This window comes from Condylostylus longicornis, unplaced genomic scaffold (genome assembly GCF_029603195.1).
Source record: "Condylostylus longicornis isolate FDR11 unplaced genomic scaffold, ASM2960319v2 ptg000017l, whole genome shotgun sequence".
NCBI lineage: Eukaryota > Metazoa > Arthropoda > Insecta > Diptera > Dolichopodidae > Condylostylus > Condylostylus longicornis.
In genome coordinates this window covers 6,113,905-6,140,298 of record NW_026577986.1, presented here as the reverse complement: position 1 = coordinate 6,140,298, position 26,394 = coordinate 6,113,905, and the positions used below count along the sequence as shown (strand labels likewise).

The following is a 26,394-nucleotide window of genomic DNA, read 5'->3' as shown; positions in this document are numbered from 1 at the left end:
AATATCTATTAAATTTATATTAAATATTTACTTAAGTTTTTTTTTTTATTATCTTCTATATTAATTAACTTATCTAAATATTATAAGAGAAATATTATAACATTTATTATATTTAATAATAATAATAATAATAATAATAATGTGAGAAATAACAGAGGGTTAAATTTTGTTTAATATTTTTATGTATGTATGGGTGTTTAAAAATTACATAAAATGATTAGGGTGAAATTTTTGAAATTAAATTTTAAAGCACGTATACAAGAATTTTTGTAACAGGCGGAAATTAATTATAATTATAATATTTTTGATAATAATTAATAAAAATTGGAAAAATAATATTTATTTATTTGAATTTCATCTTAAAAAGAGCAAGCATATTTGCTTGCATTTTTTTTTTATTTTTAATATTTAAATTTTATTTCAACAAAATTTTGGTCAATGAAAATTAATTTTGAATAATAAAAATGGAAAATTTGCGAGAATATATTAAAAATATATAACCTGTATAGTTTTAATCAATTAAAAAAATGCAATATTAGGAAAATGATATTTTTATAAATAAATTTTTTAAAATTTTCGAAATCGTGTGGAATGTTCTAATAGAATACCGATTTTTGTACCGAATTAATGTGAAATTAATTAATTTTGTGATTAATTGCATGCGTTTTTGAGAACTAACTAGTAATTAATGATGTTATAGTTCAAATTTGTCATAAAATTAAATTACGGGATATTTTATGCATATTGTCTAATCTGATTTATTTAAACATTTTGCATAACTTGAAATTCTCCATTGTTCGAATTTTCTTTTCTTCACTTAACATTCTTAAATAGTTGATTGTTTTTACTAAATTATTCGAAGTCTTTTTTTTATTACAAATTGATTTCTAACATTTTGGGGTAGTATTTGGGCATTATTTTCAAATTAATTCAAAATTTAATTCTCTATTAAATCTCTATACTTAAATTTAATATTTTTACTTACACTATAATGTTTATTTTTCATTTTATTATATAAAAATTAATAATTTATTTTACATTAACATTTTTTTTACATTATTTTACTAATTCAATTAATTAATTTATTTATTTATTTATTTATATCTATATCATACATACAGAGTTTAATATAAACATACATACATACCTTCATTTTTCTCCATTTTATATTATGGTATATTTTTTATTTATATTTTTTATTTATTTTATTTTTTCTCTATTTTCTTATTTTTTTATTTGTTTTTTTTTTTTTTTTATGATGATTTGCTGTTATTTTTGTGTATATTACAGTGATTTTTTAATATAGTGTATTTACACTAATTGTAATGTTTTTATATTTTATTAGTTTTAATTAAATTATTAATCAATTTAATATTAATTTATGTATAATGTGTACATATATATGTATATGTGTATATTATTTTATTATAATATTGTTTATTTTTCTTTTTGATTTACATACATCCTTTTTAGAGTTTTTATTTTTTTTTATTGATTTTTTGCAATAGATTTTATAGGAATTTAAAATTAAAAATAAATTTTCGAAAATTAATGCATTTACAATGATTTTTTTTTAATACTTTTTGATTTTAAAGGGAATTAAAGGGAATATCGTTAGAAGGGAGTGAAAATTATAATTCTGTTATTGTATTATTAATAATTAAAATTAATTGTATATATTCAACGTTAGCAAATTATAAAAAAAGGGGTTTATTTAAAAATGCAAAAAAGAAAACAACACCTTTTTTGTTTTTTGTAAATACTTAAATTAATTATGGATAACGCCTATATATTGAGTACATTAAATTTTCATTAAAAAATTAAAAAAAAATTCATTTGAATTTTTATATATTTAATTGGGTTTCAACATTATGTAATTGAATTTTAACTATTTAGTTTAGTTGTCCTTTATAATAATGAAATTTAGAATATACACAATATTTTTGGGGGTAATCCTTATATATTTGAAATTCACTGAAAGAATTAATTTTAATTTAAAAAGTATTATTAATATACTAAAGGTTATTTGATATAAGGTTCGAAACTGAATTTTATAAATTGAAAAGATTCAAAAGATTTTGCCAAAATTTGCCGTAATTCCAAGGAAACTTTAGTATTTTTGATGAAAGTTTCAAAAATTAATTATATGATTCTCAAATTTGCATGAACGTTATACTAGTATACAATCCACCAAATTGTGTTTATAAGCCGAAATGAGCATTAAAGGAGCATTACCACAATATTAATATTTGGACAAAAATTGTATATTTAGGCAGAAATGAGTTAAAAACCTGATTAGCTTAATAATATTACGTTTTCTGTAATTTTAATTTAATTCAATTTGTATTTAAGGATTTTGTTTTTGTGGTATTAATAAAATCAACTGACTGACTAATATAATTTATTATAATAATATAATGAATATTGTTTGAAAAATTTTAATCATATATTAAATTTTTGCATTTTAATCAAATCCAATCAAATAAGTTCAATTAAGTTCAATATAATAAATTGGAAAAATTATTTAAATAAATAAAAAATTTTACAAAAATGATGACGTGTTAAATTTTAATATAATATATATATAGTAAATTTATTGTTAACAATAAAATAAATAATATTTAAATTAAAATTAAAATATAGAAAAAAAAATACAAGTAAATTATTATTTTCCCAGTTTAACAATTTAATTAATTGCTCAGTTAATTATAACATTATGTCAATATTAAATTGTATATAAATTTTTTATTACAATTTTTTTTTTTAAATTTTCGATATAGCGTTACTTAAATCAATTTTTTTTTCTCCATTTTCTTCATATATGTATACTTTAATATTCAATTTGTTAAAATTTTTTTAAAAATTTATACAGAAATTTCTTGAATTTGAACACGTTTTTTATTTGTGCCTGGTGTTGTTGGTGGTCCCGGTTGTCTTAATATACCACCTTGATATGGTGCTGTTGATTTTGGTGGTGGTGGTGGTTCTGGTATACCTGGACTTAATTGTATATCAATATCTTCATTTTCATTACTTTCACATGTAATTGTTAGGCCGCTACCAGCAACACTTGTACTTATACTACTACTTCCACTACAATTTGATCCGGTTTCTAATTTTTTTTGTGCTGAATTTGATGCAGCACTTAAAAGACCATCACCGCTTGTTGATGCATTACCACTTACCATTACAACAACTGTTTTTTCATCAATTCCACCACAATTTGTATTCGCTTGTATATTTTGTATATCCTTTTGTTCTGATTGTGTTGATTGATTCATTTGTTCTAATTGATTTGATGTTGTTGAATCAGTACTAGCACCCATTGTATGTAATTGTAATAATGGTCGATGCATATGACTATGCTGATGATGACTATGTTGATGATGAACATGTTGTTGAATTTGTTTATGAAATTGTGAGTATGTTACTAAACCAGTATTTGGATCAGATGATGGTGGTACAACAGCTGCTTGTTCAACGACTGCAACTGCAGCTGCCGTAGCTACAGCTGGTGGATAAACAACTTTTTGTGTTAAACTATGATGTTGTAAATTTGGGTTATGATAAGACGGTGGATATATAAGAAGGCCACTTGGTTGTTGTTGTTGTTGCTGCTGCTGCTGTTGTTGTTGTTGTTGTTGATTTTGTTGTTGCTGTTGCAGTTGTTGTTGAGGACTCATAGTTGCATTACGCCGTAAACTGCCGGTATTCGATGAATTTGGTGAAGAACTTTTAAATTCTTTTAATGGTAATTCAACACTACATATATCAGCTAATGCATGTTTTTCTTTACATTGAATTTTCTCATCATAACAACTATATTCACCAAAACTACCACTTGAATTGAATCCAGTTAAACTTTGTAATGATGATTTTCTACTACTTTTACCCATATCACCGGAACAACTTGGTCTATCTACTTTTTCAGAAATTAAAATCGGTGATGCACAACGTTCTGCTTTACGAAGTTCCTCTTTCTGTTTAATATATGAAATTCTTCGTTCTCTTTGATAATAAATACCAGCAAATATCAATAAATTCAATAATAAAAGAAAGCAACCAACTGAAATTGTTATAACTAAAGCTGTCGTATAACTTTGATTTTGTGAATTTGTAATACGATGCAATAAATCATTATTTTCTTCCGATTTTGCATCATTCATTATTGAATTAACACTTCCATTTTGCTGATGATTTAATGGTCGTGTTGCTGCAATTGTTGGAACTACTGTTGCATTTAATATGCATTCTGGAAATGAAAAAAGAAGAATGAAAAAACTAAATTATCAATTTATAGAATTAAGTAAAAATCAATTAATTAATGAAATGATTAAAAATTTTTCATTAGGTATTATTTAGCTTTGTACTTATACAATAATTATATTGTATAATTCCAACAAATGCATAATATAATTTGTGGTTCATTTGAAGTTTTATCAAGCAAATTCTTGATTTGTTGTTGATTGGAAAATTCTTGATTTATAGCAAAGAACGTATAAATTTTTTAGAAAATAATTTCAAAAATTAATGAGTCAGCATTTGCTTTAATGAAGAATTTAAATTTAAATTGAATTTAAGTAAAAATTTAACTAAAATTGTAAAATGTAAAGAGTAAGATGAATTTTAAACTAAAGTTTTCTTTATGCTAATTATAAATCAATTTTTTTCTTAACTAGCAGTTATCTTTCTTTTTGAGTATTTCTGTTTTTCAAGAAATTAAATATCAAAAGGCTTCACACATTTGGAGCTATTAATGTTTGAGTAGCTTAGGTGCATTGCTTAATTATAATATTTATTAGGGTATTAATTACAATATCGAAAACGTTTTAAGATTAAATATCGGAATATTTTTCAACTTGCCCAACTAAATAAGTGTTCGAATAAAAAAGGTATTTACTACTCAGAACATAAATTTCAACTGTAGAGTGCAAAAGATGCTAAATATGAAATAAAAGTTAGAATATATTTTGACCCATGCATGAAAATTACCAAGGCTTCAAGGACACTTTAGTTTATAAAATAATTTTTGAATACCTTAAGTTTAATTCTGAAAAAATGCATGTTTAATTAATTTTTGTTTAATTATTGAATTTTCTTTAAAATCTATTACTATAAATGTTCTCCTTTGAATTTCAAGGACATTCTAAACTCATTAAGAAGAAGGACGAAGAAAAAAATCAAGTAATAAGGAGATTTAAAATCATATTTATAAAACAAAGAAATTTCATTTTTTCTCCTTTAATACTGTTTAATAAGTTTTAAGATAATCTCTTTCAAAATTTTTCTATTTTACATGTGAAAAATAATAAGAAAATTCACCCTCACCGACCTTTTAACAAAACAAAAAAGGATAACAACAAAATTAGAAATTATATTTTTCGTTTGTAAAATGTAAATAACATAAATAACAAAATCTATGATGAATCTTGTAAAAAAGGGAATAAAGATATATGAAAAGATGATGAAAAGAAAAACTTAACCCCCATATTAAATGTAAAGTTGAATAATAGCATTTTAAGTAGTTGTGATTTCATTTTAAATTTAGTTTTTTTTTTTGCCTTGATTCACAAGCGGTTAAAAAAATAAGAGAAAAAACCCTGTTTATTTTAAAGTCGTTTATCAAGATTTTTTCTCCTTCTTGCGTTTAATGAGTTTTTCCAAGATACAATTTGAAAATTTTTATATTAGCAAATAAATTATTTAGATAGTTATTTGCTATTGGCAAATTATGCGGTTCAGTCTGTCAGTCTGTAAATAAGAAAAAATTCTATGATTCAAGAAGTTGTAAGGTGGGGTCAAAAACTTGAACTCAATTCTGAATTCAGTTCTTTCACTTGAACAAAGTTCTTGTAATTAGGGTTTGTAAGCACTTTAAATTTTCTGTATAAATTTTTGTACAATTTATTCCAATTTTTTCTCTATCATTTTAAAGTGAAAAAAATTAATTTTTTTTCTTTTAAATTCCAAAATCTATATTTTAAAAGTAAACATAAACCTTAATCACAAACGTTACTATTATCAAATATGTCACTGTTACCACATCAACTTTAAAAATATTCGTTTGGTTTATTTTAAGAATTTTAAGAATTTGATAAAATTTGTATGTATGTCTGGTTTACTTAAGGGAATCCATAATATAAATATAAAGTAACACATACATACTATTAAGTATACATAAGAATTTTACTAAATTTTTTGTTTTTTGTTCTTATTACTAGTATTAGGCAGAAGCTAAGTAGGGGTTATTTTTTTGTGATCTTTACCATATTTTTTTTTAGTTTGTTTTTGTTTCAATAATTTTTCTATACGTACATAATTTGAATTGTGTAGACATACTGATTTGAATAAAATTTAAATATGATTTAAAGGCTGGAGGAATAAAGATCATATAGAATGGAATTTGTTGTTTTAACCCTTTTTTTTTCAACTATTTGCGTATTTTCATTTTGTCTGAGTTTTTTTAATTTTTTTTCTTGTAAAAATTTTAAAATTTTATATAATGAAAATAAAAATATTGGTGCAAAAATACAAGGGGTCCTGTTTATAGAGACGAATGTAAGTGTAATTTTTTGTTTTGTTTTTGCTCGAGAAATTCTAAATAAGTAGGAGTAGTTTTATAGGCCAAGAAACAACATACTTAAAATTTCATAAAAACAATCTTATGGTAAAGACAGTTCAAGACCAAAAATGGAGTTATACATATCTTAAGAACAATCAAAAAAGAAATCAAAAAAGATTGAAAGCGTTCATTCTGCTTGTTCATATATTTTAATAATTTTGTCAAAATGAAGGAGTCAGTAATAAATAAATTAAAAATTTTTCCTCAATATGAATTAAACAATAAGTTTCTATTCGAGTCGTGGCAATTTACTATACAAAATTCTATTCATAACAAGCGTGAAAATTGAAACGAAACACAATTTAATAATTTATAGTCTTTGTTATGAGATTTGGAAGTAGAAAATGTATTTTGAGCAAAGTTTCAAGTATTTTACAAAAATCTAGATTTATGATTGTATTTTAAATCTAGGAAATTAAGAAAATATTTTAAAATTTTGTAATTTAATTTAAATTATATCATAATTTTATTTGCTAAAAGGACGGTAATTGCTATTAAATGGACATAATTGAGTTTAGCTAATTGAATTGATTGAATTACGGTCCATCCATTTCGTAACTGCGATAATCAAAAGAGTCAGAAATTGTGTTAGAGTGTTTAAATGCATACACATTATTTCAATGAGACACCGAAATGCAATCTCATAGAACTGCATATTATTTCATCTTGCTTTAAAATCAAATCATGTAAAATTATAAATTATTACAATCCCCATATGAAAAGTAGAACAAATATAACAATGTAGGGTATGACTCTGTACGAAAAAAAGACAAACAAAAATATGATTATTATTGTTTTTATATTATTTTGTTTATTTAAGAAATTTAGAATTCCAGGCTCCTTAGCGTAAAAAAGAAAAATTGGAACTCCAGCTATGCTATTTTCATTTTATTGTTTTTTTTTTCTTGTTTTTCTTGTGTTCCCAAAAGCTTTTGTTAAGATATTTGCTAAGAGATTTGTTGTTTAAGATAAAGAAAATAAAATTAGTTTTAAACTAAGAGAAAAATATTAGAACAGTACAGAAAATAGTAATAGAAAAACTCTAGAGAAAAGTTTATAAAAAGTTTAAAAGTAAAAAAAGAAAGAAAGAACAACCAAAAACAAAGACAAAAAAAAAAACTGAAAAGCATTATTTAAATTTTTTCTCTAAACTCTTTTCTGTAATACTTATATGTATATATATACATAGTAAATATAAATAGTACTTACATAGAATAATGTAAAAGCAAATTATATAAAAATAGCATAAAAATGAAGATTTAATCTTAAAGTCTTCATGAAAAATTTGATTGTGAATAAGTCAACAATGAATTTTTAAAATTTGAATATAGAAGATTTAACCTCATTTCTTGATTTAAATATTTCCAAAAATAATATTCTCATTTTATTACTAATAAATTTTTTGAAGACGCAGGACATCTCAGTGTGTATATTTTTGTAATCACCATAAATTAGATGGACAGAAATTAAGTTTATCGTAAAACTGAAACAAAGCAGTTTTTTTAATGTTGTTTTTAACCCATAAATGAATTAATTGAAAAATTGGTTTAAGTACCTAGTAAGAATTCTTACTAGGTAACTTAATAGAATTCTTACTAGGTAACTTAATTGGTTTAAGTTACCTAGTAAGAAATGAAAATATTTTCTACCTACCTATTGTGAGATTGAAAAATTTTTAAGGAAAAATTTCCTAATAATTTAATTTTTTACTGTGAAAATTTTGAATTGAAATTATGATTTCCAAGACAGCAAATTTCCATTAAAAAGCAATTTCAGTTGTTAAAAATTACGGTTTTTATTATTATGACGTTTTTAAAAAACTTTTTTTTTTTTAAAAAACTTTGAGTCCTTTGAAAAATATTGCATATCCACAGGGGCGTAAAACTAAATTAATTTCATTAAATTAGATTTTCATATAACCTCCACATCTTTTTGAGTTTATGGAATTGAAAAATTTTTGTTTTTGGTTTCAATACAATAAACAGCTGAAAAATTTTGTTATTAGAAGTTTGAAGAGCAAAGGATAAGAAATTGATTAAAATTTTGTTCTAAAGAAATAAGTTACTGACTTAGATCATTTTCGTTTATTATAATATAATCTTTAACTTTTAATCTTTAAAAGCTTAAAAATTATACAAATACACGAGACATACAAATTGTACAATTGAAGAAAATAAGCAAATTTTTTTTTCTAAGTTTTCAGATAGAGATGCATTTTTTAATCACAGAATCAAAAATAATAGTGCTAGAAAAAAAAACGAAAATTTTTTGAGAAAACCTTCTTCCATTTAAAAAAATTTGCATTTAATTTTTTAACTAAATAATTTTTTTTTAATTCTAGAAATTGCAATTTTCCACGAATTTAATAAATCAAATTAAAATATTTCATAAAAATATGAGAAATCTTGTTAAATTAATATTACCGCTTTGGTTTACAATAAACTTTTGCAAAATTTGATCAATTCAATGAAAATTCTTTGTAAAATTTCTTAAAGTAAAATATTTTTTTAATTGGATAAAACTCATTACTAAATTATGATTTAATCGCTATTAAGTTTTAGTTTTGTTTCTTTGTAAATAAAATTTTGCTTATATTTACAATAATCAATCGGTTTTGTACTACTTTCGTTATGATTTGCTCTATCTGGTTTTGTGTACTTAATAGCAATAGGATGTGGATAAGGATTCTATTGTTTTGAAAGAAATTTAAAATTTAATTAATTAATTTTTAGAAATCATTTGAATAACTTTAATTTTCTTTTCACTTTAATTAGGTAATTAGAAGAAATGGAAATTTTTTAAAGTATTTTGAATGTTAAAAGTCAAAATTTTCCTTAACATAGAGTTTTCTTATTACACAGGTACTTCTAAAAATATATTTTTTTTTTAAGGAAATTGTGAAAATTCCATAAAGTTTTCTTAATTATGCTGTAATTGTAAATTTATTTTAACATTTAGATGTTAATTGCAAGAATGCATTTGAATAAATTTTGAGAAAATAAAAAAAAGAAAACTTGTACCTTTAATTTTGCAATCTTTTCTATGCTGCGGTGCATCTATTAATAAAATTTGTATAAAATTTAAAAATATGTATAAAAAAAATTTAAATTACATAAAATTTAATAACGATTTCTATAGAATATTTTATAATGCATACCGGTTTTACACAGAGTCTAGTGTACAGTGAGTAGAGTATGTAGAAAAAGATGAAAATTGTTCGCCTAACAATTTTTTTTCGATTATGAATTCCATATTTATGAACTATTCATTGTGGTTTATAAAGTTTTCCCTTTATAATGGAAAAAAAATAGTGAAGCGTATGGAAATATTCAAGTAATAGATAATAAAATTAGTTACACAGCCCTCAATAATATTTTAAACTTACTTTTGAAAAATTTGCACCATTTGGCTTAAATGGGCTTTCGGGCATGACTAAATTATTTAATTATTTAAGCTTTTCTAAAATCCAATCCAAGTCGATTCTATGAAATATTATGCAAAATATTATGAAAATATTATTAAAAAAATTATTTTTAAAATGCACATTGTGACCGATTATGTGCTATTCCCACAATTTTTCTTTCAAATATTTTAAAAAAAGGACACAAGCGGAACCGCGAATAACTAATTAATATTTTGGATATTAGTTTTTAAATTTTAAAAAATTTTCTTAGATAGTTTCGTCTATTTCTTAAATATAACTAGGAATCTTTTAAGTTTAATTTGGTTAAACAAAATCGATTATAAAAAAACCGATTTAATTTAAAATTTGTTTTTTTATATTTTACGATATATTAAATTTTAATTTTATGCAAAAACAACTTTGATGAAAAACCAATATACATGATTAATATAAGAAAAACAAACTTCTGTCTACATTTTGTCAATAAAAATAATCTTGGTTTTCAACTTATATTCTTGTCATAACTTTTATATCTCAGACAAAAATTATAACGTGTAAGATTTTCAAGAATTATTTATGATTTACTTTTCACCCGATGATCATTTTCTTCTAACTTAATTTTATTCTTTATTCTTAATACAATTGAAATTGAAATTTTTTTTGCAAGTGGATTAAAAAGCTTATAAATTGTAATCGATACCAATATACAATATCGATATTCAATACACTAGTGTGTATAAGAGAAAAAGTTTTATAACATTTTTGACTATACATTCTAGTAGTAGTATAAGGCATAAGAATATAGCAGGTACATAGTTTGTATATATCTTCAAGGCTCATTGCATTTCGATAAAGTTTCCTAAGAAAAACAACAGAAAACAGAGAAAAAGTAAAACGAAATCCTTAAATGTGAGAACTTGAAAAACTTCGAATATCTTTTATAAATCCTGGAATTATATTTTGCAATTTCTTAACAAATTTTCGTAATTTCGTTAAAAGATTTTGAATTCCAAAAGAATGTTGTAATATTATAAAAATTGTAAGACGATATTTTTATATTTACATTGTATATCAAAATTATATTCAATGTCTGAATTCTCTCTAGTTTCTTTCAGTAAATTATATTATACTCGTAAGTAAATAAAATGTATTTTTAGTATACACATACAATATGTATAGGTGCGTTAATGTAAATTTTTTATTCAAAGAGATGTATAAGAAAAAAATAAAATTAAATAATAATTTTCTTTCAGAAAATTTAAGGAAAAAATGTCTGAAAAGTTTTTTTGTTTTTTTATTCTTTATTTTTAAAATATTCTTAAATATGTTAAACAAATTTAATTATATAATAATATTTTGTTTGTGCAAATTTTACTTTTAAGTGTTTATAATAAATGCGATAAAAGAGAGAAGAAAAAAAGAAAAACAAAAAAAAAAAACTCATGAGAGTATTATGAGCGCATGAAAAGGAAAAAGAATTTAACACATGCGAAAATTTGTTATATAATTGTTTAAATTTGAATCAAAGGAGGTGAAAATTTTTAAGAAAAAAAAAGGAAAAAAAAAACAAGAGTGTAATGTAGATAAAGTTTTTGAAAGAGGATACACACAATATGTGTTGTATGTGATTGTTTTAAGGACTTGTTTTTTGTTTTTCAAAAATATACATGAGTAACTTTAAAAAAAAATGTTGAATACATACAAGTGAATAATATAGTACTTGTATGCAATATACAAGATGGTATTTAATTTATATTTAAAAATTGAAGAATGTATAAGCCAGCAAAATTCATATTTTCTTTAAGTGTTTCATTCAAAGTGTATGTTTATAATAAGATAATAAATAAAAAAATAATCAAAGCTCTTTTATAAATTTTAAAAATTATTTAAATAAAAATTCTTATATAGAAATTTTATATGCAAGTTTTGAATAAATATAGGAAAAAAAATTGATGACGCTAACAAGGAAGTAAAATTTATGAAAATATTAAATTATAAGTTGGTATTTTTGTGAAATCATTGGATTTTTTAATAAAAGAAAGTCTTAAAATTTAAATCTATTTGCAAATATGAATGATATAGTAGTCCTTTTTACATGATTTAATGAGAAACATTGATGATAGTGTGATATTTTTTGAGAAAGTTTTAAATAATAAAAATTATGAGAAATATGAGAAATTAAAAATTTTTATTCTAAAAATTGAAATTTTTTATTCTCAAATTTTTGATTTTATGAAAAACATAAGTAGAATTTTTAATAAATTTAAATTTTTATTTTACAAGTTTTACGATTTATTTATAGAAAAATTGTTTACTCTATTAATATATCACTCTTGATGATTTTTCCTTTGAATTTTGAATTAAATTTAAAAATTCTGTACAAAAGTATTTTTTGTCCCTTTTTTTGTATAAAATTTTTCAACATTTTTAGGATTCAGAGAGAAAAAAGTTTAAGTTCATAAACGCTATTAGGAGAATTATTTTTGGGAATTTAATTTTCACAGTAAACTTTTATGAAGAAATACTTTATAGTTTTTATTTTACAAAAATATAAAACTCCGGATTTTACAAAAGTTTGAGGTTCAGTGGAAAATGTAAAAAATTGTCAAAATGTAATTACTTGGAATGTTATAAAATAATAAGTTTTTCAATTTTTCAGTGTAAAATTTTCAAACTGAGTAATTTAGTTTAAATTTCATTTGAAAATAATCAGGCGAATTGCTAAAGGTCAAGTATAAAATTATCATCGTAATTAATATTGCACAAAAGAGCTTTATATATGATCAAGTTAAGAGCCTGTATGAGAAGCTCATTCATAAACAAATGCTGGTATGGTACGTGCATATATGTTATGCCTAACTACTCATCTTTCATTAGATAATTGAATCGCAAGATGTAATAGCACATCATAAAATAATTATGGTTAATTTTGCATTTATTTACAGCATTCTTTCTAAAATTTTAAATTAGTTTTCCTATTAATTTATAGATAACATTCTATATAGTATAATTGTTCTATAAATATAAAATCATTATGAACAACTTAAAAAATTTTCATATGATCATGAGCTTAAAAAAACGATATTCCTTTAGTCATATTGTCGTTTTGAAGGCACTAAAATAATTACATTCTTTTCGTGCTCATAATAATAAATTACCGAAACCATTTTACAGGATTTTCTACATGTATCAAATCATAACTATGTTCATTTAATATTAATAAATGAAGTTTAATATTGTGAAAGTGTTAAACCACTACGATAAACTGTAAAATATTAATTTGTATAATTTACACTAACCAAGCGGGAATATGTGTACTTTTAAATAAACACTCAATTATATGATGAAAATATACACATTATATAGGTGTACTTAACTTTTGAGTACATTAAACGTATAACCTATTTACGATGAGTTAAAATTAATTGCTTTTAAAAAGTGCATGTTGTAAAATTTTTAATTTTTTATACTTTTTAAACTATACACACAAAAAACATTTAAAAGTTCATCTTTTAATACAAAAAAAAAAAATATTAATCCTTTCTAATTTATATAATAATTTTTAAATTGTGTTTCGTTAAAGGATGTTGTTTTATATACAGATCATGCTTTTAATAAGAAAACAGGGAATAAACAAAATTTTTAAAACAATTTATTCATTTTCAAAATAATCCTTTGTGGATGGTTATCAGGGATAACGTGGAATAAAAAAAACATTAAGAGAAAATTGAAATATAAACTAATCAATGTCAAATATTAAAATTTTTGATAGAAACAAAATTATAATTACAAGACTAAAATTGTGTTTAACAGATTTTTAAAGTTATTTTACATAATGTTTTTAATAAAACTTTACAATCGAACATTGTGTTTACAAAACTAGAGACTTTAATAGAGGTATTTAAAAAAATTTCAACGAAATTTTCGATGTCTTAATTTGAAATTATATTTTTATATTTTAATTTTAATTTTCAAAGACAGAAATTCAAATGAATATAATTTCAAAAATTTCAAAATGTCACGAAATATTCCGAGAAAACCTTTACACAAACGTACTCAGTAAGAAATGAATTAGAAGTTGTTATACAATAACTGAAGGAATTCGCAACAAATTTGCTATGTGTACAATTTTGATTATAGTAGAGTAGACTGGCATTGAGTATACTTTACTCGATATGGTAGGAATTCTTTCACTCTCTGAACTAAAGGGTATATATATGATATAATCGAGAATATTGTAATAGAGGTCTAATTTTTCTTAAAATTTCCATAATATTAAAGTAAAATTTTAAAAAATTGATTATTTAATTTTTCTTTTAATCTTTTGATGTTTATTGCAATTTCGAAATAAAGGCTTATTGTCCTTTATTTCCAAATTGTAATATTAAGTAAAATTTAATTAAATTTCATACAATATTCATTTAAACTTACCGGTTGTAGTTAATGTTGGATTAATTGTTGTTGTAAATTGAGGTGTTGGTGTATTTGATTTTGCATAAAATGGCCTCTGTGTTATTTGTGGTCTTATGATTCCTGTAAAATATTAATACAATAACAAAAGAATATTAATGAAAGCAAACTTGAGCAAGTGAATTTATTAGCTAGAAGCAGTTAAAAATTTGGTAATGATTTAAATTAAATTTATAAAGCGTTCCAGGAGTCAAAATCAAAGAATTTTTTTATTGTGATGTCATTGATTTCTTTTGCGAGAAAATAAATTTGGAATATTTTAAATTTTGATATTAAAGAAAAAAATAATTAGTGAATTTTGTTTTAATCCTCATAGGTTAAAACAATTAAAATTAATTAAATTGTTGAAGTTTTCAAATTTATTTTTGATAATTGAAAAACTGTTGTCAAAATATTATGTAGTTTCCTTAATGTTATTAATATAACTAAAATTAAAATTACCAAAAATATTTTGCAATTTTGAATAACATTATAGTTTTTTATTTAACATTTTAAATTTACTTATTTCTAAACTGTTATATACATTGTATAAACATACATACATATGTAAGTGATTTGTAATAATATCAAAAACTATAATTCTTATATTACATACATATGTATATACACTCAAGCATATTTTAAAAACTTACCATCATAATATTGTGCACTATCCTCTGCGAAATGATGATGTCGCATTGGTAAATCATTTAAATTACCTGGTGAATGTAATTGCGGTATTAAGTTTAACCACATTGAAAGTTTATGACCACGATAATGATTTCGTATTTCAACCTTATTTCCTGAAAATTGAAAAACAAAAAAAAAAAGAAGTTGTACAAATTATGAAAAATAAATGAAAAAGAAAATTATGATTAAAAATTTTTAATAGTTTTTTTTTTTTGATAATCTGCTTTTGTGAACACTATTTTGTACATACACATATATATAATAATGTGTGTCATAATCAATATGTATGTATGTTGATATTTATAAATTTACGAAGAAAATATTATTGTTTAAATTTTCATTATTTCAATTATTTTTAAAATTGAAATTGAAAACAAAAAACTATTAGAAAAAAGAATATTGCTCCAGTTGTTGTATATTTCGAAAATGTTACCATTTATGGTTATAAATACGTAGTATGACTGAAAAATTAGAAAACTGAGCAAAAACATTAATTGTTTTTTGGATTCGAGACTGTTTTAAAATTATTGTTTCATGAGTTTTGAAACTATTATAACAATACCATTTTTAAATTCAAAACTCTGCTTTGACACGAATTTTTTAACAGAATTCAAGAAAAGTGCAGATGCAGTGTTTGGAATTCAAGGTATACCCATTTACTTTTTAGTACTTTATAGTTATAGAGAAATAAGGTTTGCAGTGGGTTATTAATTCTGTGTAGAAACGATTTGTTGTAGCTGAAATAAAATATTTTGAAAATATCCTTGAAAATGTGAATGTTAAAAATAAAATTCACTGCCAGCCTCAAATATGTATATTTATTTCAATAAAACATGAACTTACTACAATTAAAAATTTTGCTGTATCCGAAAATTTTGTTGAATGATTTTTGGTTTTCCCGTAATCGAACCAATTGTAATTGTGAAATAAATTGTAACCGGATCGTAAACGATTTTGAGAAAAATACGGCAATAATAAACTATATTTTGTGATAAAAATAATTTAAATATTTCGTTTACAAAGATTTTTCAATTAGATTTATGTATAGGTACCCAATTAAAAAATGGAAGCAATTTTCAAGTAAACTAATTTTTCCTTTTTGAGAATATTGTAATGTCACTACGTATATCCCTATATTTTATACATATACATTTATTTTAAAAATTGTTACACGTACATTGTATATGTAGATGGTTAACAGGTAAAATTGTGTAAGAGATTTACTTGAAATAAAATACAATGCGGTTCTATGACCACATAATGGCGAATGAGATATGAGAAAGTGAATTTCAATCGTATATCAAGTGTAATATAAGAACAACCAAACACTATACAATATAGATAATAACAAAAAAAACATACAATATAATAATGGAATAGTTATTTTCTGTAAAATGATAACAATATTCATAATAATAATGTGTAATATGTAAACATATACAGACATAGATATAAGATTATATGTGTTTTATTGTATAGAATATTAAGTGAGATACGTTGTAAAATCCTGATATTTTTATTGTGTCAGTGTATATATATGATTGAATGTAGCAGCTATACATTTTATACAAAACATGTATTGTTACCTTCGGTTGAATTGATATGTAGGATGGTCATGTTTTGTTTTTTTTTTTTTTGAGGATACTGCATATACATATATGAAGTGTAAAATTCTATTCACTGATTCTATATTGTACTTAATATAAGAAAAATACAATAAAAAAAAAATGGAGGAAAAATGAAACAAAAGGATGTTAACCTGGGGCAAATTGTACAGAAAAGGAAGTTTTGAGTATTTATTTGATTCTTATTTTGTGTGTTTTTTGTTTTGTTTGACTTGTGTGACAAGAACACTTTTGTAACTTTATTTTTTTTTATTATATTTTGTATTTTGATCTTTTTATTATTGTAAAGTATTTTTGAATGATAATGTTTATAATTGTATACAAACTGAGTGTTACAAGTTAATTATAAATTTTTTATTTGTGGCATACTAAAATGAAAAACGCATGAAAACTTCCGCTGTTCTATATTTTGTCTGAATAATAATTTTTATGAATAGAAAATAAAATTGTGCTTAGTGTTATGAATATCTCAATTAACAAGTTTATTTTGTACATAAATTAGAACATTAAATTTTAAATTTAAATTCAAATATTTTTTACCTATTAATAATAATAATTAAAATTTAAGCGAAATTTTGCGTAAATTATTTGAAATAAGCTCGCAGCTACTTCAATATTTAAAAAAAATTTTTGGTTATACTGAAGATCCTTGTATTTACAAATAGTTTATTATTGTATGGACGACTAATATGGAAAATTGAGTGAATTTTATAGAAAACTAAGTGAATAACGGGTAGAGTTTGTAAAAAAAATATTATATCAGTGCTGTAACTTTAGGTTTGGAAAAATATCTTATTAATTACTTTTAAATCGTGTAAATATTGGACCTCAAACTGTTCGTAAACCGTAATCTTTTAAACTAAATAACATTAAAAAAAATTCTGATGTGATCAGCACATAATCGACCGCATTGTGTATTGTCTAGTTAAATGAAAGTGTTACAGAATATTATAAAAATGTCTGTTAAATACTTCTTTCCAATTTTTAGGACATTAGTAAGCTTATAGTTAACATACTTAGAAAAATGTAAATTTGGCTCTTAGTAGAGTTTCGCTTTGTGCTACCCGAATTCCCTGAAATGCTCGCCAGTTAGTTTCGGTAACAATCAGAACTCAATATCAAATTTCAAGAAATTCCATCAATTTGTTCTGTGGATATGGTGAAAAATGTAAAATCGGCCCGCAAATCAGTTTTCGAGCCCTGATCTTTCCAAAAAAGCTATATGTTCATTGCTTTAATATGAGGAATTCATATATTAAATTTCAATGAAATCGGTTGATTATTTCTCTTTATATACACAAAAGTGTATGTTTGGCCCGTAGTAAACGTCTAGTTGCCGATGCCTGATCTTTCCAAAAAATTTACATGTTCATTGTTTTAATACGGGGAATTCATATATTAAATTTCAATGAAATCGGTTGATTATTTCTCTTTATATACACAAAAATGTATATTTGGCCCGTAGTAAACGTCTAGTTGCCGATGCCTGATTTCTTCCAAAACATACGAATTTTTGCGGACGATCGAGCTGAGCTTATATATAAAATTTCAAGTAAATCGGTTGAATATTTTCTTCAAAATGTTCAAAAATGTAAAACAGGCCCGCTAAAAAGTGCAGTTCTCGAGGCCTGATATATACCAAAAGTTGATCGATCCGTGCCATGGTGGAAACAAACTTACATATAAAATTTCATCAAAATCGGTTCAGCCGAACTTGAGATACACGCGTGTACACACAGACCGACAGACCGACAGACCGACAGACCGACAGACCGACAGACCGACAGGTTGCTAAAAATAGTTTATTTACACTTTTCTACTATGGAGAAGTACGTTCCCACCGAAAACTCGATATGCAAAATTTGTTGCCATCACATAACCTACCTATTGTTTACACAATACGGTCGGTAATTAAATGTTTCCCTAAAAGTATGCAATTTTTACAGAAAAAATCCTATTCTGAATTATGATAAAATTATTCAATTCCAAGTAAAAATTGTTTGTTCAAGACTGAATTTTGTTTTAAGAATCAAAATATTTGAAATATGGCAGACAAAAAACTTAAAAATTGTACAAAATGAATACTTATTTTACATTTACTTACATATAATTGATGTACACACAATTTTTATGTACCTTATATTTTCAATTTCTAGAAATATAACTTAACTGTACTTTGTTGAAGTACAAGGATTTGATTTAAAATTTTCACTATTTGTAAAGGATTTAATTTTTTTTTCTCTTTTGTAAATAAAACTTTATGAGCTTTTTTTTTTTTTATAATAATCTTCTTCAAGTGAAATTTTATTTAACATGAAGTATTTTTATGAACATTTAAATCATAATATTTTCATTTGTTAGTATTTATTAGAAAAGTTTTAATTCAGAACTTTAGAAAATATGAAAATTTTTTATATTCTAGAAATATTTTTAAATCTTCATAAGCTCGATAAATTACTTTTTACCATATTTTTACGTTTTTTCTCATAGAAAAAAAAAATAGTAAAGTTGAAAATATTTAGTATCTATCTAAAAATTCAAAGGGGCGGGTTTATCAAGAAAATCTGTTGTATATTTATATATATATATATATATTATTATATATATATAGGTGTATATATAAATGTATACTTTGAGTATATTTAAACAATATGTTAAGTAATGCAGTTATTTACGTTTTTTTTTCTTCTCTTATTTAACATAAAAGGATTTAAGATTTTCAACAGGTTTAAAATGAAAAAAATCTTTAAAAAAGGTGTTTTATTATTTTCTTTAGACAATAAATTTGAAATTTAATATGAAAAAAAAAATATTGTGTGTATATTCATATTTTATTGTAATCTTTATTTATGGCTGATAAAGTAGAAAATTGCAGTAAATGCAAAAACTCTTAAGCTGTAAATTTATGAATTCAAAAATAGAAGTAAATTTATTTTTAAATTTCAAAATTCTTTAAAAATATCTCGATGAGAAGATTTCCCTATTTTCATTTTGATATTTTGATAAAAATTTTTATAAACAAATATTTAAAGAAATATTTTTAAAGTACTTGGAAATTCTTGTAATTATTTAAGTAATATTTCTGATACTGTAGATTGAGATTTGTAGATTCTAAGGGAACCGAGTGGGACAGGAGCATCCCCCCAAGCCACCGCAGCCATTTTTGACTTATTGTAGCCACCCCACTCTCCCGTCTATAATATCCCCGTCCCAATCACAAAGCCGGAGATATCCTTAAGGGAGTTGGACAATAGTTCCCGAACACTTAGGGACCCATGTCCAAGACAATTGCGGCGCCGAACAGCCAGTGCCGGACAGTCGCAGAGAATGTGCACGGCGGTCTCATCGCCACCCCCACAAAATCTGCACAGGGGGGAGCCCGACTTCCCCAGCCTATGCAGGTGGTATTTCACCGGGCAGTGCCCCGTGAAGAAATTCGCAATAGTGCGAACCCGGCTCCTGCTCATCCCCAGCAACTCCGCGGTGAATCCGCCGGAGCACGCCGGAAGAAACACCTTCGCATGACGGCACCCTTTCGTGTCCCGCCAGTGACGACCGCATTCCGCCGCGAGTAGGCAGGCAAGCCTGGCCCCCACGGCGGAAGAGGGCAGACCGCAGAAAGGCAGCGGCTGCACAAAGGCAGCTCCAAATCCCCTCCGCGCCAACTCATCGGCCAGCAGCGCAGCCCTGCTGTCTGAGAACACATAGATGGTGCGGTTTCTATACCCCCTTTCCAAATTGATTCTCAGACAGATCTCTATTGCATGTATTCTCTTACAGATCTCTTCTGATACTGTACTCAATTATTATCAAGTAAACTTGACTGCTTAATATTTGTAATTTTATGTGGAAATTTTTTAAAAATAAAATCGTACATGATCTCAGATTTTGCACCACTACTTAGATTTAGATAAGTTTTATTAAGTTTATTCTTTTGCAAAGATTACCTTCCCGAAAGGAATTGCGTAATAAATTTACTAAAATCTATTTCATCTTAAATAGAAGGTCCCATTCCACATAAAAATGTTTCCCAGCGTCCAATAGCAAAATCAAAAATATTTTATCAGGTTCATAAAATTTCAAAACAGTTTCTAATTTCTAACGTTAAGGAATTGAATAATGGTTAACTTTACTTTTACTTCAAATTAATTATTAACCCAATATATGAGATATAATATATAGAGAGAAAAATTATTGCTTTAGAAGTTCTTATTAATAAATTCCATTTTGATTACTTATTAACTTGTTACTGAAGCTATCGAAAATAATGCATTAATATCAAGTGTGTATAAGTAATTTAATTAAATTTCATCTTATATGTATTCAAGTTAAGAGCAAACATATTTTAGTAAATTTTTTTGCCTTTTCAAATTTAATTAAAAAATTTTATTAATTTTAATTTATTTTCAATTTTCAATATGAATGCTTATAGAATTGTTAAAATATAATAAGGCATTTGAAATTAATATTTCTGACAGTTTTAGAATTGTTATTTTTTTTTTCCTCTTTTCTATTATTTTAGTCCTGTACATTATTATCTCGTAGTTTCATATTTCAAATTCTTAGAATAAGAACAAAGTAATCAGAATAAAATTCTTATATAACATAATGTTTATGATAAAAATTTCAATATTATTTACTTAAATATTTTCATAGCAGTTATAAAAAATATTTTCTGAAAAATAAACAAAGCCTTAGTGACAATGACTGTAGTTTGTTATCCTTTTAATGAAAACAAATATGAAATGTTAAGACAAGAATAAATAAAATTTTTTGTTTTGTTTTATTAAAAATTACTTTTGTAATATATTATTGTAACATTGTGCATAAATATATACACATATATAAATATATATATATATATATATATATATATATATATATATATATATATATATATTTATTATTATTATTATTATTATTATTATAAATGATTATTTATTATGTTCTTTTGTTGTTTTTGTTTCTTTTGCTGCTCTTTTTTCTCATTGTAATAGGAATGTAGTCTAAATGTCGTTTTATTAATATAAAGTTACATCATGTTCATATACGTATTATATAATTAATATGTATGTACATTTGTTATACATATATGTAACTAATTTTACAATATGTTTATATTTAGAAAATAATATATTACTTGAACAATTTATTTAAAAAATATACAGTGGAAGAATGATGTTTCATAAAAATTATTAATGTGGAAGAAATTAAGTGGTATTTATAAGGAGGAAAATTGTGCTCGTTCCCTCGAACATTTAGTACAAATTCATTTAAATCCATCGGAAACTTTTTTGGGACTTGTGACTGCATGTTATATTTATTCTTAAAATTTTGATGAGTTTGTGTTTTTTAATCTCATTTTAGTGATTATAATAAATTTTACAGAAATTAGCCTTAATTATACCGAAATACAGAACGTATTTAAGTTGTTGTTAAAATATAATGTTAAAAATTATAATGATATTTATTTCAAATACAAATAAAAGTGCAAATCAATTGATTATACAAATTAGCAAACCTTTTCGGTAAGGTTGCATGACTCATGTCTAAAAGAGTAGGTATATTAAATTTTTTTTTTTAAGATAAATTTCTCTCACTGTGTATATTTATTATAATTAGGTGCGTAAACATAAATTATTATAAACGTAGTGAATATTATAGAAATTTCAATTTATTTTCATTTTCCAAGTTTTTTAATTAATTGAAGTCGTACATGAGGAAAAAATGTTGCTTAGATATTCTTGTTGTATATTGTAAGAGTATGATATAATGTTGTAATATTGATATGTTCAATAAGGAAAAGCCAAACTATTCTAATATTTTCGATATACATACATTTATTTATGGATGTACATTACATGTTGAAATAAAATATGAAAGGAAGGTAATGAAATTAATATTAAAATTGAGTTTATTTCTTAATTAATTAGAATTTAATATTATGTCACTACCTTACACAACAAAATAATAAATTGGATACGTAAAAAATGCAAAGGACTAAGGAAGTATATTAAGTAATTTTATTAAAATAATTTTTTTTCTTCCCCTGTATAATAGCATGAAACCATTTGTTTAAAGAATTTAACAGAGAGATTTAAAAAATTAGAATATATGAGAAGTTTATAAAATTCCTTGATTTTTTTTTCTGTATAAAAAATAAATAAAGAAAATGAACAGAGTAAAGAGAGTTCTCCTTTTTTTGGGAAGTCTTCAAAATTCAGCTTGAGCAATTCTCTTATTTGTTAAGTAAATTTTAAAATCTGTTCCTATAATTTTCTCACTCATATCCAGAAGTAATTGAGAATAAAATCTTTAGTTCTCTTGTTTGATTATATGAAATTAATCTGTTGCCCTTTTTATTTTGCTTAATGAAATATTTATTGTAATTAATTTATTTTAAAATGTCTGTATATATTATTTTATATCGTCAGATTTTTAGAAACGTAGTAAGTATTATAGAAATTAAATTCTTTCTCTTTACTTTCTTATTTTCTGAAAATGAGGAATTGTGTTCATAATTCATTCTAGTTATCCTGTTCTATGTTCATTCAAAATTATAAAATTTAGCATACAATACCACGAACTAATTAAAAATTAAATTTTCAAATAAATTTTTTTTTGTTATTCCTAAAAGTGTATCTCATGTGGAATATAAGAAAAACAATTATACAAAATTCTATAAAATAAGGTCTAATTTTTAAGTAAATATTATGATTCTTTAAACTTAAAATAGTTATACATAATAATATTGAAATACATTTTCGCCTAAATATATGCATTGCATTAAATTTTATTATTTTGTGTAAATAAAAATTAAAAGCATATCTTATTTATATTTTAAAATAAATTGAGATAAGTTTTCTTAAATTGACAAAATAAACTCCTTATTAAACAATATTCCCACATATATCTACCTACAAATTTTATATAATAAAAATAATATCGTACGTAACTGAAATGTTATCTTAATCTTCATAAGTTATTTTGATTGAGTATTTAACCGATATTGATTGATAGTGAGTTAGTAGTTAATAAAATGTTATTTTCACTTTTATTATTTTTAGTTAATTTACTATAAAAACACATTATAATGATATATATAATGTGAAAGAAAGAGAGAGAAAAGAAATATTATCTTTTTGTTTATTTTTATACTTTTCATCTTATATGTATATACGAAATTTCTAAATGATAAATTTTATTTTTAAGAATAATTTATATGTACATATTTACAAATATCTACTATTGTATAGTTGCCAAATCAACTAAATTGAGAGTAGCATTGTAATTATTGTGGTATATTTTTAGAGTTATGTTTCATTTTAAAAATTTTATATGACAAGTTATATATTATATCAGAAAATTTCATAAACATTATAACGAGATTTTACAATACTTTTGCCAAACATTGCATTTAATATTACAAAATAATGTCTATCAAGTCGAGTGTCTGTTAGACAATTCTAGTCTCTTATTGTCTTTGATTCTGTTGGTAATTAAAATAATAAGTTTCTTCCATAGAATTGGTTAAACATTAGTAATAGAAAATTTTAAACTTGCTTCAGTTGATTTATAATATAATGAACAATTGCATGTATTCAGCTCTTGCCATCAATTTTCCAAAAATCCAATTTCAATAAAATTGATTAAAGAATAGGACTATCGGGATTATGAGAAATTTTCATAAACTATAACTTTACATTGTTCAAAATAGCAATGCATAATATAAAGGCAAACTACTTGTGAATATAATGAAAATTCTTAAACCTTTCCTTTTAAAAATATGCCTACAAAATTTTAACATAAAAGAAATAGCCATTGATTTTATTACCGAAAAAAGCTAGCGGTTTTCTATTCATTCCAGGATTTCTCAATCTGTCTTAATAGGTTCTCTTCAAGATATTTGGGTGACTTTCAATTTTAGCTATTCATTGTCGTTTTATACAAAATTTTTAAATCTTAAAATTATTTCGAATTACAGGTAAAATCTCTTTCACATATTAGAATGCCATAATTCAGTTTCTTTTCTGTATGTGAACGATGGCAATCCAAGATATTTAAATATATGTATGTGTGTGTAATTAAAGTAAATATTTTCAATACACAATCATATTATTATTTTCCTATTTTTATTCACATTCAGGTTCTTAGAATATATAAAAGTATAGACTATCTTTTTTTTTGTTCATTACATTCAACATTTTTATTTTTTTGATAGGTATAAAAAATAATTCATCTAAAATTCAAAAAAAATAAATTCAAATAAAAGAATTGAAACTTACCCAAATCTAAATAAAGCTGATTGATAGTATCGTATGTATCCCAAAATGGTAAATGATAATCGCTGATATCATCAGTAAAACGATCATATTTCTCATTTTTGTTACCCTTACCATTAATATCATCATCAAAATTATCAATATCATTTTTACCGTTATTATTATTGTTGTTGTTGTTATTATTTATATTATTTTCACCAACATTACCACCATTACGATTACTACGACCAAAGTCATCTTCATCATTTTCATCTTCATCATCATCTTCGTCATCTACAGAATAATATACAGAAATTAGTATAAGAGTAAAAAGGAAAAGAAAACAAAAATTGTATTAAATATGTATTAATATATTTATAAATGTAAAAAAGAGATAGAAAATAAAAGACAGAATAAATTAAAGAAAGAAAGGGGAATAAAATATACCGAGAAGGTAGTTAGAAGTAGCAAAAATTAAATTGATAAGAAAATGAAGAAGAATATCAGAAAAAGAAAACAAAAAATTCATAAAAGACGACAAAAAATAGAATGAAAAGAAACCATAGTGATGACACTTACATTACACAGAATAACGATGACTACCTCAAAAAGATCACAAGAAAATATCAGAAAAAATAATAAGAAAGAAATATACACGTATACACAAATAATCTTCATACGATGCGGGGAAACAAAATGAAAGAATGAAGTAAAATGAATTTTAAGCAAAAAAAAAATTTTACTGTTATATTAACCTTGGCACAAGGGTATTTTTACTTATATTTAGTTCCAGTAAGGTTGATATATAAAAATTTCATATGTAAACTACTTTGTATTTTTTTCTTTCTATAATACTGTAATTTTATTTAATTAAGTAAATGTTTTTTTTTCTACTCTCCCTGTTTTCATTAATAATATTACCTTACTGTCTATCTTTTTCTTTCATTTATATTTAATTTTAGTGAAACGCTGTAGTTGTTTTTCTCTTAAAGTAGAATTTTATTGAAATATTTTGAATATTTTAGATGAAAATTAAGGTAAGAAAACCTAATTAATATTTCGGCATTGCCATTCGTTTTAAATTTTGCTAAATTGGAAATTTTTAATATTATACTAGGAACTGGTTTAAGATTTATTTGACAATACCGTTTCCATTTCCATTCTTCTGCGGAAAAATCATTAAATTTTTACGTTTTATAATTTATGAGCACCAGCTGGAAATCAAATTACGTCTGCAAGTTGATATAAAAGGAACGTAAGTATTGCGGGTTAAATCGTTTTGTTTTTGTATTTTTATTTTCCTGTCTTAGGGAAAATTCTTCAAAATTATTTTTTAAATATAAG

The 26,394-nt window shown here is 23.5% G+C and overlaps 1 protein-coding gene across 1 annotated transcript in view; it reads right to left on the bottom strand.

The window, feature by feature from the left end:
* Window positions 1-1,862: 1,862 nt before the first annotated feature.
* The window catches only part of LOC129606108 (uncharacterized), a 56,746-nt gene continuing 32,214 nt past the window's right edge, over window positions 1,863-26,394 (bottom strand). Inside the window, exons 9-12 of the mRNA XM_055516219.1 lie at window positions 25,075-25,344; window positions 15,128-15,277; window positions 14,457-14,558; window positions 1,863-4,252 (exon numbers count right to left, since the gene is read on the bottom strand). Of these exons, the coding sequence (XP_055372194.1) occupies window positions 2,865-4,252; window positions 14,457-14,558; window positions 15,128-15,277; window positions 25,075-25,344 (1,910 nt within the window). The 3' untranslated portion in view covers window positions 1,863-2,864. The remainder of the gene's footprint in view (window positions 4,253-14,456; window positions 14,559-15,127; window positions 15,278-25,074; window positions 25,345-26,394) is intronic.